This window comes from Schistocerca americana, chromosome 6 (genome assembly GCF_021461395.2).
Source record: "Schistocerca americana isolate TAMUIC-IGC-003095 chromosome 6, iqSchAmer2.1, whole genome shotgun sequence".
In the NCBI taxonomy this organism is placed as follows: domain Eukaryota; kingdom Metazoa; phylum Arthropoda; class Insecta; order Orthoptera; family Acrididae; genus Schistocerca; species Schistocerca americana.
In genome coordinates, this window is record NC_060124.1 from 231,760,195 (window position 1) to 231,776,513 (window position 16,319).

General features: G+C 39.6%; 1 protein-coding gene across 4 annotated transcripts in view; it reads right to left on the bottom strand.

The window, feature by feature from the left end:
- LOC124619632 (anillin-like) overlaps window positions 1-16,319 on the bottom strand; it is a 139,288-nt gene that overhangs the window by 68,723 nt on the left and 54,246 nt on the right. For all 4 annotated transcript variants that reach the window (XM_047146142.1, XM_047146144.1, XM_047146143.1 and 1 more), the window contains one exon: window positions 6,489-6,635. In XM_047146142.1, coding sequence (XP_047002098.1) covers window positions 6,489-6,635 — 147 coding nt within the window. The remainder of the gene's footprint in view (window positions 1-6,488; window positions 6,636-16,319) is intronic.

A 16,319-nucleotide genomic window follows, 5' to 3' on the forward strand; every position in this document is an offset into this window, starting at 1 on the left:
GTCACGCGTTTCTGGGTCAGGAAATTAGGATGGTAGTCACTGCAAGCGGACAGTTTGGTGAAGAGTGCCATGAAACATTCAGCAATGACCACAGGATCAGTAAAGATGTCACCATTAAGGGAGATGCCAGGAAGTACTGTGGATGGTGGGCGACAGCAAATGTGGCAGAGTTAAGTCCGTATTTGAGGCCGTGGGTTATAGGCTTTCATAGATGGTACTTGCCTTTCCCAACACTCTCGCTTTCTTTTTCTTTATTACAAAGCATGTCTTCACTCTTAGTCTCTTGAAGGCTATTAAATGTTCTGCAGAAGGAGCATGTTTGGGTCGAAGTGCCCTCTGATGTGTTCTGACAGCTACAACTATTTCTTCAGACCACCATGACACAGGTATCCAGCAGGAAGAGCCTGAAGACTAGGGCATTGTTGCTTCTGCAGCATGTATAATAGTGTTAATATTATATTGTACCACTCTCTTGATATTCTCCTTGAGTGGTTTCAAGTGTTGCTTTGGAACTAAAACCTTGCCAGTTGGCTTTCCGAAGTGACCAATGTACTGCATGTTCCATTGGTTGATGGTTTGAGTAAGAGAGTGATAGGGAATTTGATGCTGCCACAGAGGTTGCCATGGGTGTGCCACTGGATTTAGCATGAGTCACTTGGGTTTTACGACTTTAACATTTATAGCTGACTTTGTTCCATAGGATGCACTGAAAGGTGTTACAGCTCCAATGTTAGGTAGGCGGACTTCCAATTCCAAAATTAACTGTCCTATTACTTGACCCCTGCTAGATGCAGTTTTGCTGCAACACAAACAACTGTGATGATTGAAGTCCCACAGTAGAAGGAAGGGTGGAGGCAGCTGTTCCACTAGCTCATCATGTGGAATATCTGTTTAGGGGCAGAGAAATATTACATATTGTTACCGTAACTGACAAGCAGATGCAAAAGGCCACAGCTTCTAACACAGTGGTTGGTGGCACCTGGTCATGGAAAGAACCAGACTGTATGAATGTGCAGACTCCTCCAGATGTTAATGCAATTCTCACAATAGGATTTGCAGTTTTTAATAGTAGATAGTTCGGTACCAAACCAACTGCAGAATAAGTAGCCATTAATTGGCGGAGTTTGGCCAGGTGGCGATGGTACCATTACAGTTGCATTGAGGAACATCAGACTGGGATCTGAGAAAGTAGCGAAGGGGAAAAAGCAATACTATTTACTTTACTGCAATCATTTTCCACCTGAACAAGCGATTCTTCTCCGGTGTTGATAGGCTCAACCTCTGTGGGGATGAGGGCCGGATAAACCAGACCAGTAGAATTCAGTTGGTTTAACTTTCGCTTTTTCCTTTTCATCCCAGTGAGGTTTCAGTTTCTGCGAGGAATTTCCTGTCTTGAATGCTGGGACAGAAGAGGACCATTTTTTTACTACCACCCGCAGCCTGTGGCTCTGTCAGCCGTTGGTTGATGGTAGAATAATGGTCTGTTTCATCCTGCGAGGGGGCACCTTGGCAGGTGTCCTCCTCCGTAATGATGTCAGAGGAGGATGAGGCATCTCCAACTGCGCCATAGGAGGGGCTGGCAAGGTGCTGTGGCTTTGGGGGTCAACTGAAAAACTGCCACTGACACATGACTGAGAACAGGAATTGCTGTTGGATACCTCATCATTGCACTAGATGTCGATTTTGACACAGTGTAAAATTTGAGGTAATATTGATTCGGTGGAGCTGTCCAAACTTTCCTTACCAACTTGAAGAGACAAGTAGTCAAGCATTTTATATTCCTGCTATCCCTCCCCTCGACACACACACACACACACACACACACACACACACACACACACACACACACACACACACACACACACACACACTTATAGATGAAGCTTTGGCAATTGGTGTGGCAGATTTATTTTTGGGGTTAGACAAATGATACTCCTATTCAAATGGGCTCAAGATTTCCTGATATACCACAGTGTTTGATACAGTATTTAATATGCTCGAATTGTCATGTGACATTTGAATAATGTGGCAAGAGTGAAAGGGATGTACTGACAACTATGAACTAGCCGCAACACTGTACGATAGAGCATCTTAAAAATTGACAATTTAATGAAACACAGGAGGAATTATCATTGAATCCCACCTTATATAAACCCTGGTTGTATTTGCACGACTTTTCAATAAGAGTTCTCATACATTACCAGCACCTAGCAATATATAAATATTCAAGTTGATTTTTAAGTAAAACTAACAATCAAAAGGAAAAAATGTTGCCTTTCAACATATATTAAGTGACTATGAAGCTGGTGCAACATTATATTTGGTTATGAGAGACTGTAATGATTTACCAAGTGGGATTCAAATAAACATTCCAATCCTAGTTCACATTTTAGAATAATGGGTAAAATTCTACCATCTTTTAGTTAACTTGAAAACTAGATGGTAACGTCTCAACATAAAAGAAAGAAAGTTGAGTATTTAATCCCTAAAATACAAACCAGACTGTAGTAGCTATCATGAGAATAAATTACAGTCACTAGACCCATTGTCACGATAGAATGAACAGTCGTCACTAGATTGTGGGATGAGCAAAAACTCAAGAATTTGACTGAACAGTGACTGCAGTCTTTTATTCATTTATTAGTTAAAGCTGTTACATTAAAGCTGCACTGAATAAGACACTGCAATACATTTTTCACAGTTCTTTATATTATTAAAAACCATAGTATATTAAAAACCCTAGATAAATCATAGATATAGTACTAGCCGAAGTCACTGCATTGTGGGACAATTGTAAGATTGACCAGAACCCAAGATTCCTTGAGCTGGGACTAAAACTGCTGGAGCAATCTGAGTCAAGCTCAAACACAGCATTATTTATTTCGAAGAATTTGATAGGGTTGGAGGGAACAGCGACACTAGTGTGGTTGAGAACTAGAATGAATGTAGGGAGGTGAGTGGTAAGTGAGAGGCAAATTTTGGTTTGCTGGCAACCATGGGAATGCATACTGCATACCCTAGATCTTCATGAACATCTAACCACATTTAACCAGCAGTTTCCCTAAAATCCAATTGTAGTCAGAATTGAATTGGTTTTAAAATTGGACAAACATTCAAAAAGAGTATACGTATCTGTAAGAGACTGTAAAAGTCTAGACAGTGGCCAGCAATGTAGTTGTATGTTTGTTCAGCAATGCTGTTTATGCTTACCATGAGAAATGATGAGAACAAATGGGGGTGTGTCAGCTGCTGGCTGTATGCAGTCAATGAGAGAGCAATGGGCAGACAGTGTGTCTGGAAGCAATAGACAGAAATATTGTCACATTCTCAGGTCAATATAAATGTGAAATCTGCTATGTACTCAGAAAGAAAACAGCTTTCTTAGGCCCCATCATGAATTACAAACTAAGAAACCCGAACATATCCGGAAGAAACAGCCAAATATTTGTGACAACTGAGACAAGACAGGCTATATTTGAGCAAGGGGGATTGGTTTTGGTCCCGAGCTGCACGACGTGGACTTTGGACGAGCAGGTCTCTGGGTAGGCCTGAAGACGTGCAAGTGTGGCCACTCCCTGTGCTGCGCAGCTGGTCAGCGGCGGCTGAGCAACGTGGAAATGTCACATTCAAACCAACAGACATGATGTCATCTCTTTTGCTAACATGCTCAGAGGGTTTTTTCTATATTGTTCGCATAATAATAGATACAGTGAAGGACGTTAAGCTAAATAAAAGAGAAGAGCAACAAGAGACTGCCAGTACGCAGATATAATTTTTATTAACATATGTGAGAAGATATAGCACCAAGAAGATTTTTGTAACTGAAATCAAGCGTACCTTCAATAACTTTTATATTACTGAAGTTAAAGAGATCAAGCACTCGGATTGTAGGTATCCATGATGCACGTTGACTGGATTCCTCGTATGTTTTGTAGCGTACTTAATGGACCCCCCCCCCTCCCACACACACACACACACACACACACACACACACACACAAAAAAAAAAATCAGCAAGGCAGTACGCATCGGTGAATGTAGTTACACAGCATATCCAACATGTAGTTTGTAAGATTCTTTCTAGCTGCATTTCTTAATTGTTTGTAAGTTTGCGTAGCTTCACCTGGAACTTGAAAAATATCATACCCACTGTATTTCTGAACAGTGCAATGGAAAGGAGGGAAAATCCAATAAAGTGGTGACATATCCATATTTATTGTAATAACTGACGGCACAGAGAGTGGGAACTAATTTTTGGCAGTGCAACATAACTTTGCATTTGTCTGGCTTTAAATTTTGGGTGAACTACTGCACATAAAATTATGTGTAAGTTGATTAGAATTTTAGCACACAGCTAATGGTGCAATCAGATTTTGGATATTACTTGTGTAGAAAACAGTTGTGAATCAGGTTGGAGAATGTACAAAGTCATTAAGTGATGGAGATGCATGATTTCCCATGAAGGAGAGGTTCAAGGCCTTGAAAGGGTGACGGCCATTTTGCAGAGAGACACAATTTGGTACAAGTTAGTAGAAGCAGCATCTACACTGGTCTGAGCAATGATCCAGCTGTGAACGTTTTCACTGATAGAAATTTTTTTGTGTTGGCAGTTGCAATATTTAATGCTATTTCACTGGGACTTAAAGAGTTATTCTGCATTAGTCAAAACTGATTTATTTCTACTTGCAGTTCAGCAGATCTTGTATTTTTGCATGTGAAGTTGTTTTGCACTCTGAATTTGTGCACTCAGTCTGGATTTCAGTTCAGTACACCAGTGAGGGACTTTTAATATTTTCTGCCACTAACTGACATTTTACTTGTTGCACTGCATCGGTAGAAACCTTATTATGAGGGTTGGAACTTAAATAGTGGCAACTATTTATTCACAACCGATACAAAAGAGTTGTATGTTTGCATCTGTTACTGTCCTTCAAAGTAGGCTTTAACGTTGTGGAGAACCTGTTGCCAGCAACATGGAAGGCACAGTATACCGTTAGCAGAGCATGTTCTGTTGATGGTGCGAATGGAGCAATCTATTGTCTGTCGAATCTCTGGAACAGCTCTGAAGCGAATGCCACGAAGTGGTTTCTTCATCTTCGGAATCAAATCAAAGTCAGAAGGACTTAAGGCCGGGGAGTACAGTGGATGGTACAGTACTTCCCAGTCCCATCGACTGAACAGAGCAGCCACAGTCTGCACTGTATGCACCTGCACATTGTCATGCCAAATGATTGGTGGTTTACGCAGAAAGTGTCACCACTTCTTTCGCAAAGCTGGTCACAGGTGATGCTCCAAAAACCAACAGTAATACTGTGCACCGACGGTCCGCTGTGGAGGAACGTAATGCATTAGGATAACACAATCACAGCCATACACGTGAATCACCATAACTTTACTCTACTCCATTCACACCATCAACAGAACAGGCTCTGCTAACAGTATACTACGCCTTCCAAATCTACGCAAGACTGGTGACTACTTTGAAGGACAGTAACAGGTACAAACATGCAACTCTTTTCTATTGGTTGTGTATAAACAGTTGCCACTATTTAAGTTCCAACCCTTGTACATGCCGATATGGAATTTATACTTATTTTGATCTGTGAGCACAGTGTTCTCCAACTGTTTTGATTTATTACTTCTTATATAATGTTTTCGCTAACCACTATCAGATATTTACGTAGTATCAAGTGTGCAGTTGCTTTCACCACTTTACAAATTAATGTGTGTTTACAAGAGACAATGAATTTTCAACAGTTAAACTATAAACCATTGCAGCTGCAGTATGCTATTTAATATTGTCACACCTATGTTTAACCTAGTAATCATCTGTATCTCTGTTTAAAACTTCAGAAACGAATTTATTACTTATTTCTATTTAAAAAGTGCACGATAAGTAGTTGAAGACGACAATATATTACCCCCCAAAAAGGCAACAACAGCCACTGTTTTCAACCCCCCCTCCCCCCCCCCCCCCCCCACCTGTGAGTGTAAGTATGATTGCTATTTCTTCCAGTCACAGCAATATAAGCTGCGCTGTTAGGACGGAATCTCTTAATTTGTGACACATTTTTATAAAAAAAAGCCACAGTCAAATATTTGTGGCAGCAGAAGTTAATTATCTCTTTTCTTGACTCTTATTGGTCAAATCAATAAATGGGGTAAGTCTAGAAAAGGCTTGATGTTCACTTTTCTCTCAGATATCATATACAAATAAAACAGTTTGTAATTCTTATTAATAATACTTCGCTTAAAATAAAACTACATTAAGGGTTACATTACACTAGGCAAGTATGATAAATTGCAGCAATTTGATTAACACTGTGTTTGGAACCAGTAATGGCTATGAACAATGAAATTATTTGAAAATTTCTTCAATTTAACAGTTTTTAAGTATCTCACAACTTATCTGATTGCTTTTATGTTTTGACATGAACAAAACAAAGATTTTTTTCCAGCAAGAAATGTCACATTTATCTGAATCCATACCTGAGGAGAAAGGCTGTGCTCTCTTGTTCTTTTTGGTGGTGTTGGACCCTCCGAGTCTGATGAATCTCCAAGAGCTTCATCGAGGAAATCATCTATTTCCTTCAAAGCGTCTGTTTCAGATTGTGACAAGTCACTTTCGGACTCCTCCTAAAACCAAAATTTCTTTTGACAGCAAACAGGTCTATATACTTGAAATCCTTTTTTTCCCGTATCAATATGACTACATGCAAACAAATCTGGAAATGCACAGGGTCGTTCTGAAGAGTCTTGAGAAAGTAATGCAAATACTCACAGTACATTTCCTAAAAGAATGTTATGAAGGTCTGATAATGTGTGTTTCCAGCATATGTTATTTATTTATTGATTTAAGGTGATGGCGATAGCAACAATGTAGAATAAAAGGTCCTTTACATTGTGGATTACATTCATTGGAACTTCTACGGAAATTTATAATTTATTAAGGTTTCCATCACAATTACATATTTTTTTGTGACTAGTTCTGAATCCCTGTGTACATTTTTAAGCCATTACCTACATTAGAAGGTACAAAATTAGTAAAAACATAAAATACAAAGTGTTTAGGAATGTTTCTTACGAACACAGTTACTTACGGGAACTCAAAATATACCAATGGATAATTTATTTCACTTTTCAAAATACAATGAAGTTATGTGAAACCACGTTTAGGACATAATGTGAGTGCGAAACAGTATATATCTGGGATTCCCACCACACACTTTTTTCCTCTCTCTCTGAGCACAAAGGTTGTTGTAGGGGAACAGGACCCATCCAAGTTCACCATTGGCCACTTCTGGATTCGTTTGAAAACCTTAAGGCACAGTCCACCCTTTCGGTTGCAAGTTTGCCAAACTAACAACAGTTGCAAGTTTGCCAAACTAACAACAGTTGCAAGTTTGCCAAACTAACAACAGTTGCAAGTTTGCCAAACTAACAACAGTTGCAAGTTTGCCAAACTAACAACAGTTGCAAGTTTGCCAAACTAACAACAGTTGCAAGTTTGCCAAACTAACAACAGTTGCAAGTTTGCCAAACTAACAACAGTTGCAAGTTTGCCAAACTCACAACAGTTGCAAGTTTGCCAAACTCACAACAGTTGCAAGTTTGCCAAACTCACAACAGTTGCAAGTTTGCCAAACTCACAACAGTTGCAAGTTTGCCAAACTCACAACAGTTGCAAGTTTGCCAAACTCACAACAGTTGCAAGTTTGCCAAACTCACAACAGTTGCAAGTTTGCCAAACTCACAACAGTTGCAAGTTTGCCAAACTCACAACAGTTGCAAGTTTGCCAAACTCACAACAGTTGCAAGTTTGCCAAACTCACAACAGTTTTATGTTCTTGTTTGTTGGAGTTGGTTTTCGATGTGAATGTACCTTAATCTTCAACTACAGTTCAACTATAGCAATAACAATATATTAGAAGTAAACTGATCACGTATCTGTTGAAAATGGCCTATTTCTGGTTTAAAGGCCTGGCCAGACAGTATGCGGCCTGCCCGTCCGGCCTGTGGCCTTGAACCACAGCTGGCAGGCCACACTGTTGAATTGCTCGTTATAGTATGGCAGCGGTCACACAGCGTGCGGCTCTGATGCACCGGCAACCGGCCTGACGCACCGGGCGCCACCGTGTTGTCACAGATTACAGATTCGCCACAAGCCGGCTGCTTGCCTCTGTTGGTGCATTCGACTGCTCTGTTGTCACACCGGAAGCAGCGGCGAGAGGCAGTTTTGTCTTACAGCTTGTAGTGCACACATCATGGACACAGAAAGACTTATAGAGGAGGTGAGAGAAAACAACTTTTTGTATGATACATGCGATCCTGATTACAAGAACATTCTGAAGAAGGCTGAAACTTGGAGGGATATAGCTGCTAAACTGGATCAAAATGGTAAATATTTTTGCAAAATTTTAAGTTCCACAGAAGCAAAAATGTAGCAAAGTATATTATTAAGTACTGGATTCATCTCATGTATATTACAACTTAAAGCATCTGCAAGTACGTAAGCAACAACACCATCAAAATGGAAAACTACACATAGAAAGTGGAAAGAGAAAAGAACCGTCACCTTCGTTAAAATCGGTCTTTATGTATGGTAATTGTGTTCCATTTAAACAAAAATTCATTGTCCCTCCCCACGTCATATATTTTGAGGTCGTGTGTTGTTCCCATGCTTGTTTTTAATGCTAACAACACAAGATGCTATTCCACGCAACTCTTTCATAACACAAATTAAAGTAATATTTCCGATATTATGACAAATATATTTCACATAATTTTGCCAATGATCCAAAACGTTGTTGTTTGCTTAACATTTACAGTCACTAAAGTATTTACCCACTGAGTTTTGTATGGATAACACAGAAATTGGATATTGTATGTAGCTTCACAGAGGTGTCGCTTGGTTATTTTTCCTTTAAAGGTATTGTGTTACTCAAATGTGATATTGTAGAAACAACGAAACTGCCCTTTATTGAAAATGCGACATATCTTGCTCGGCAGTTAACTGCGTTATGAGATACTACAGTGTATGTCTCCATAGCTATGACAGGCTCAGCTTGTTAAGGGTTACATGGATCACACAATATCTTATATAGTTCGATATTTTTATACCCATTTGTTTTACTGCCATGAAATGGTAGAATGTTCTACTTCAGGTGTAAATTCTACCGTACTGGTTTTGTCAACTTGCCAGTTTTTTCTTTTTTTGTGTGTGTGTGTGTGTGTGTGTGTGTGTGTGTGTGTGTGTGTGTGTGTGTAGGTGGGAGGGGGGGGGGGGGATCTTTGATGACAAAGAAAATACTTACTGGTTAGAATAATTGAAAACCGTCACAGGACGAATACTCAATACTAGAGGACCACATACGGAAAGAGAATTTCATATTTGAATGGGAAAGGTAGCATATCATAAGAGGCATTTTCATATCCCATTAACATTAGAGATATCTTTGAATGTGATTATTTCCACTTCAGACATCTGCCCCAATCATGATTTTCTTCATAGATTCCACAAGAATACATTACTGGTACATTTTTACATTTGCAGCCCAGACCTTAAAAACAAAGTGGAGGAACTTGAGAGCTGCCTACGTCAAACACAAGAAGATGGTAAAAGGTACCACTGGCCAGAGCTTTAAACAGTACAGATCATGGCCATGGAGGGAACACATACGGTTCATGGACTGTGCTGTGGAAGCACAACCCACATCAAATATTCAAACAATGGAAAATCCAGGATGGAATGTAACAATACCAGAGAAGGAAAGTTGCTACTCACCATATAGCAGAGATGCTGAGTCGCGATAGGCACAACAAAAAGATTCACACACGTATAGCTTTCGGCCAATAAGGCCTTTGTCAGCAGTACGTACACACACACACACACACACACACACACACACACACACACACACCTGCAGTCCCAGAGAGCTGAAACTACACTGCAAGCAGCAGCATCAGTGCATGATGGGAGTGGCGACCGGGTGGGGGTAAGGGGGAAGTTGGCGCGGGAAGGGGGAGGGATAGTATGGTGGGAGTGGCGGACAGTGAAGTGTTGCAGTTTAGACGGAGGGAACGAGAGAAGGTGCGGAGGGGGGAGGGGGTAAGTAGCGGAAAGGAGAGAAATAAAAAGAAATTAAAAGACTGGGTGTGGCGGTGAAATGACGGCTGTGTAATGCTGGAATGGGAACAGGGAGGAGGCTGGATGGGTGAGGACAGTGACTAACGGAGGTTGAGGCCAGGGGGGTTACGGGAAAGTAGGATGTATTGAACTGAATTGAATTTAATGAAATTTTATTGTCGTTTAGCTATTAAAGCAATTGACAAAGTCAGGTTACATGTATACAATTTATACAGCAAATATACACGAAGATCAGTATGTCACTATTGGTTTTCCATAAAATACAATATTTAAAAATCGAGTAATATGAAAACATTGCATCATAAATTATTCAGTTAAAGAAATCAAGCTGTACTCTCCAAACCGGTACCACTATGACATTTTACAGTCATAAAATTCCTGAAGTGAGTAGCAAGGATTTGCAGCAAACCAACTGAATAATTTGTCTTTAAATAAATCTAATGGAGCTTCTACCCATTGTAGTGGCAGTTTGTTAAACATCTTCATACCCACCACTTCGTAGCTGTTCAGTGACTTGGATAATCTGTAGTACGGTATGTCAAGGTGGCTACTATTTCTGGTTCCATGAGAGCGTACATCTCTTCTATGCTGATATTATGTTAAGTTGCTCTTTATATGCAGTAGGGCAGTGTAAATATACAAGTTAATATTTTATACAATATACAATTTTATATAATATTTTATACAAGTTAATATTTTTAAGTTGATAAACAGTGGTTTGCAGTGGGCCAGTTTATCACTGTTTGTGATAATTCAAATTACTTTCTTCTGAAGTACCAAATTGTCCTGAAGGTGTGAGCTATTGCCCCATATTAAAAGCTCATAAGATATAATGCTTTGAAAAAAAAAAAAGCAAAGTAGGCCGATCTTACAAAGGCCGCAGGTACATGGTTTTTTAAATTCCTTAACAAATACACCACTCTAAACAGCCTTGCACTAATGTATTTAATATGTGGCTCCCAAGTCAATTTACTATCTATAACAATACCTAAGAACTTAACACTATCTATGAAGTCTGCTACTGACAGATCTCTTAAACTAAATACAATCTTTTGAGTTTTACTCTCATTAAGCAGGAACCCCTTACCTAGAAACCAGACTGATGCTTGTGATATTGTGTCATTTGCCACAGTTTGCAGCATATCCATGTCGGACTCGATATTGAAAAATGTGGTATCATCTGCATAGAGAATGGAGTGAGTATTTATGTAAGACGGTAGATCATTTGTCATTAGTATAAATAGCAGAGGTCCTAATACTGAGCCTTGTGGCACACCGCACTCTGTTTACCAATACAAACAATTTGTTTACGGTTGCTGACGAAAGATTCGAAGATGTTGTCAACTTCACTGTTTGCGATTCCATAATAAACTAGTGTGTTGAGGAGTGAAATATGCTCCACACAATCGAAGGCTTTGCTAAGTTCACAAAAGGTAGCCCGAGCAAAATTTTTTCTTTCATAAGCACTAAGCACTCTTTTAATCAGGGAGTCAATGGCAAGGATTGTGGATTTGCCCTTCCTAAAGCCAAATTGTACTGCAGTAATAATGTTATGACATGTCATCACACAACTGGGAGTTGATGATGAATTTCAAAACTTTAGATAAAATAGGTGTCAGAGATATTGGGCGATAGCTAGATGGGCAATTTTTGTCTCCTTTCGTGTAAATGGGCACTACCCTGGATAATTTTAATACATGTCGGAATACTCCTTCAATTAGACATCTGTTTATACATTTAGTAAGAGGATATAATATGTGCCGATTATTTTAAACATATTACACAAAATGCCAAATATGTCTTCACTATCAGAGGGTCTAAAATTATTTACAATAGTTAAAACAACATCTGGTGTAACCTCTGTTAAAAGGAATCTGTCTTTCAGGGTGTAGTCTACATTATGATAGTTAATGAGATCAGCTACAGTTTCTTGTGGCCTCCCAATGCTTTCCCTAATTTGGTTAACAGATTTTATACAGCAGTTATTAAATTCATCTGCTGATATTTCTACCTCAGCTTTCTGCTTGCTTTTGGCCACTGAATTTATTATAGTCCATGCTTTTTGGCATTTATTTTTTGATGACTCAATGCTGACTAGGTTATGTTGTTTTTTGGCCTCATTTAAAGCATACTTACATTCCTTTCGTGCTCTTGAGTAGCTTTGTTTAGCCATATCAGTTTTCTGAAGTCTGTAAGAATCTCTATACAACAACAACCTCCTTTTCATATTGGCTAGTTGAGCAGTATACCATGGATTCTTATCCCTATGTCTATTACTGTTACTTTTAGGGTTAACTTTACATTTGTATTGAGGGTAGTTGGTCTCGAATATATTTAAGAAAGAATGAAAAAAATCTATCGAACGATGTATTGGCAGAGCTCTGGGCATTATTGTTGAACATATGTGACAAGTCATAATTACTGAGTGAGACCATGAAATTAGACAATTTTTCTTGCGTCACTGGTCTTGTGAAGACTATTTTAGGCTCTATAAACCCTTTATAGTCCATATTAGGGCTATCTGTACCTATTTATACCCAAACTGAGTCATGGTCAAAGGAATCGAAGACAGTTACATCTGAAGACAGTAACTCTCTACTGACATTTGTAAGTATGTTGTCAAGGCAAGCGAACTGTCTTGTGGGTTTGCAGTTCTTAAAAATGAAGTTGAATTGTCGTAACAGGTTTTTAAATTCATTTACAGTGTGCACGTCTTTGTTTACATCAAATGCGACATTGGTGTCACCACCAATCACTATACTATATTTCTTCCACTGAGGACTAAGAAAGAAATTTAGTAAAGTCTCAAGTTTTTCTAAAAATATTAGCGGACTTCCATCTGGTGATCTATAAAGAGAAACAGTAGCATCTGGACACACACACACACACACACACACACACACACACACAGCAAAGACCACAAAAATATATATTAAAAAACAAAGATGCTGTGACTTACCAAACAAGAAAGCGCTGGTAGATAGACACAATAAAAAACACACACAGAAATTTCAAGCTTTCGCAACCCACGGTTGCTTCATCAGGAAAGAGGGAAGGAGAGGGAAAGACTAAAGGATGTGGGTTTTAAGGGAGAGGGTAAGGAGTAATTCCAATCTCACACACACACACACACACACACACACACACACACACACACACATCCATCCGCACATATACAGACACAGGCAGACATATGTAAAGGCAAAGAGTTTGGGCAGAGATGTTAGTCGAGGCAGAAATACAGAGGCAAAGATGATGTTGAGTGACAAGTGATGTACGAGGGGTGGCAACTTGAAATTAGCGGAGGTTGAGGCCTGGTGGGTAACGGGAAGAGAGGATATATTGAAGGGCAAGTTCCCATCTCCGGAGTTCTGATAGGTTGGTGTCAGTGGGAAGTATCCAGATAACCCGGACGGTGTATCACTGTGCCAAGATGTGCTGGCCGTGCACCAAGGCATGTTTAGCCACAGGGTGATCCTCATTACCAACAAACACTGTCTGCTTGTGTCCATTCATGCGAATGGACAGTTTGTTGCTGGTCATTCCCACATAGAAGGCTTCACAGTTAAGGCAGGTCAGTTGGTAAATCACGTGGGTGCTTTCACACGTGGCTCTGCCTTTGATCGTGTACACCTTCCGGGTTACAGGACTGGAGTAGACGGTGGTGGGAAGGTGCATGGGACAGGTTTTATACCGGAAGCAGTTACAAGGGTAGGAGCCAGAGGGTAGGGAAAGTGGTGTGTAAATACACACCGTAAAACACACACACACACACACACACACACACACACACACACAGCATAAAAAAATAACAACACATACACACATACACACACACACACACACACACACACACACACACACACACACACACACACACAAATGCATACACGAACAGATCACAGATAGTTCAATAATTACACTTGAAAGTTCGGCAATAACATTCGATCTTTGGCAATAACATCTGACAGTCGGCAACAGAAACCAAAACATTGCACTGAAACAAGCGTTCACAGTCAGGTGAACACTCATTAGACTCCATAATTTTTTCTCAGCCAGAGTTGCTAACATGTGAGTATGAAGGAGAATCTCAGGAGCAGTGCACAGAGGTTTTGGACCCATCTTCAGCACGAAAGAAGCCAACCGCAAAAAAAATGAGAAAGCAGGGACCAAGTGCTGATGTTGAATGTATAATTAGTTACTTGCAAAAGAAACATTGGTACAGGGATAAGCATAATGAAGTTGATCATTTACTTTTAAGCTTTAGATCACAAGCTAAGCTTAAAGTGCAATTGGCACAGTTATTTGGAGAGGCTGAACAAGCGGAGTAAGATGAGCAGCAGCCAACACGTCTCTCAAAGTCTACTGGAAGACTTGGCACAAGTTGATTTCCGTGAACCCACTGAATTTGGTGGTTCAAATACTGGCACATCAACTGACGATGTAGGTCAGGACATGAATCCTGATAAAATCACCTTCACACAACTTTGAGCACTTCAGTTTTTTCACATGTAAAAGCTCTGTACTTGTGTAACTTACACTTGTATAAACATAATAATAATAATATTTTGTACACCAATTGCTGTAGTAAATGGAACACACAAAACATTGAACTTCTCTTAAGAATCTGTTAGTCTTTCTGTTGTCACACACTGGCCCTTTCGCAGTTTATCATTAACTTCATTGCTTTGGACATAAATGCGTTGTGTTGACAAACTCGTCAAAACACTTGGTAGGTAATCAGAAGTAATCACACATTAATACGTTTATAATATAATTTGTAAATAAAATTTGAGGTTATCAAATTTATCTCCATATTGTGTAGCTTATCTTCTGTTGAAATAATCAGCAAAATATTCGCGAACTTTAATTGCAGCAATAGGTGACCTTCGATTAGTTGATCCAATATCTACAAATGCACGTATTGGTTTGCACACTCCTTCACTTTTAGAAGGTGGGTATTTTTTGTAATTACTTGAGATAATGTAACTGTGCAAACAGCAAGCTGCTTTAACAATAAGTTCTGAAGTTTCAACATCGGTTTCTATGGCTCTTAAAAATACACGCCATTTCATTGGCAACATACCAAAGGCACTTTCCACTACACGACGTGGTCGGCCGAGACAGGCATTGAATTGCTTCTTCTTTCAGGGTGTATACGTGGACAAGGAAAAAAAATTCCCAGATTTCTCCCGGATTTCCCGGTGTAAAATACACTTTCTCCCAGGTGGAAACATAGTTTTTTCCCTTTTAATTGACAGTATATTTTCTCTCGGAACTGTATAACTTATCAATCCTTTGAATGGTTATGGTTTTATATATGGGCGTAGAATTTCCCGGCGCTTTAGAAGACGAAACTCGGGGAAAAAAACACTTTTTGGAAAGATGTTTGATGTGCAGTAACATTTACGCTGCATATTTTCGTATTACGAAAGTATAAATTCGAATTACACCAAACACTGCATGTTACTTTCCGAAGCATTGAAATCGAGATTGTGATCTACATCTACATATATACTCCACAAGCCACCCAACGGTGTGTGGCGGAGGGCACTTTACGTGCCACTGTCATTACCTCCCTTTCCGGTTCAAGTTGCGTATGGTTCGCGGGAAGAACGGCTGCCAGAAAGCCTCCGTGCGCGCTCGAATCTGTCTAATTTTACATTCGTGATCTCCTCGGGAGGTATAATTAGGGGGAAGCAATATATTAGATACCTCATCCAGAAACGCACCCTCTCGAAACCTCCTTTGTTGATGGACTACATTTTCTAAGAAATCTCCCAATGAATCTCAACCTGGTACCCGCCTTACCAACAATTAATTTTATATGATCATTCCACTTCAAATCGTTCCGCACGCATACTCCCACATATTTTACGGAAGTAACTGTTACCAGTATTTGTTCCGCGATCATATACTCATACAACAAAGGATCCTTCTTTCTATGTATTCGCAATACATTACATTTGTGTGTGTCAAGGGTCAGTTGCCACTCCCTGCACCAAGTGCCTATCCGCTGCAGATCTTCCAGCATTTCGCTATAATTTTCTAATGCTGCAACTTCTCTGTATACTACAGCATCATCCGCGAAGAGCCGCATGGAACTTCCGACACTATCTACTAGGTAATTTATATATATTGTGAAAAGCAATGGTCCCTTAACACTCCCCTGA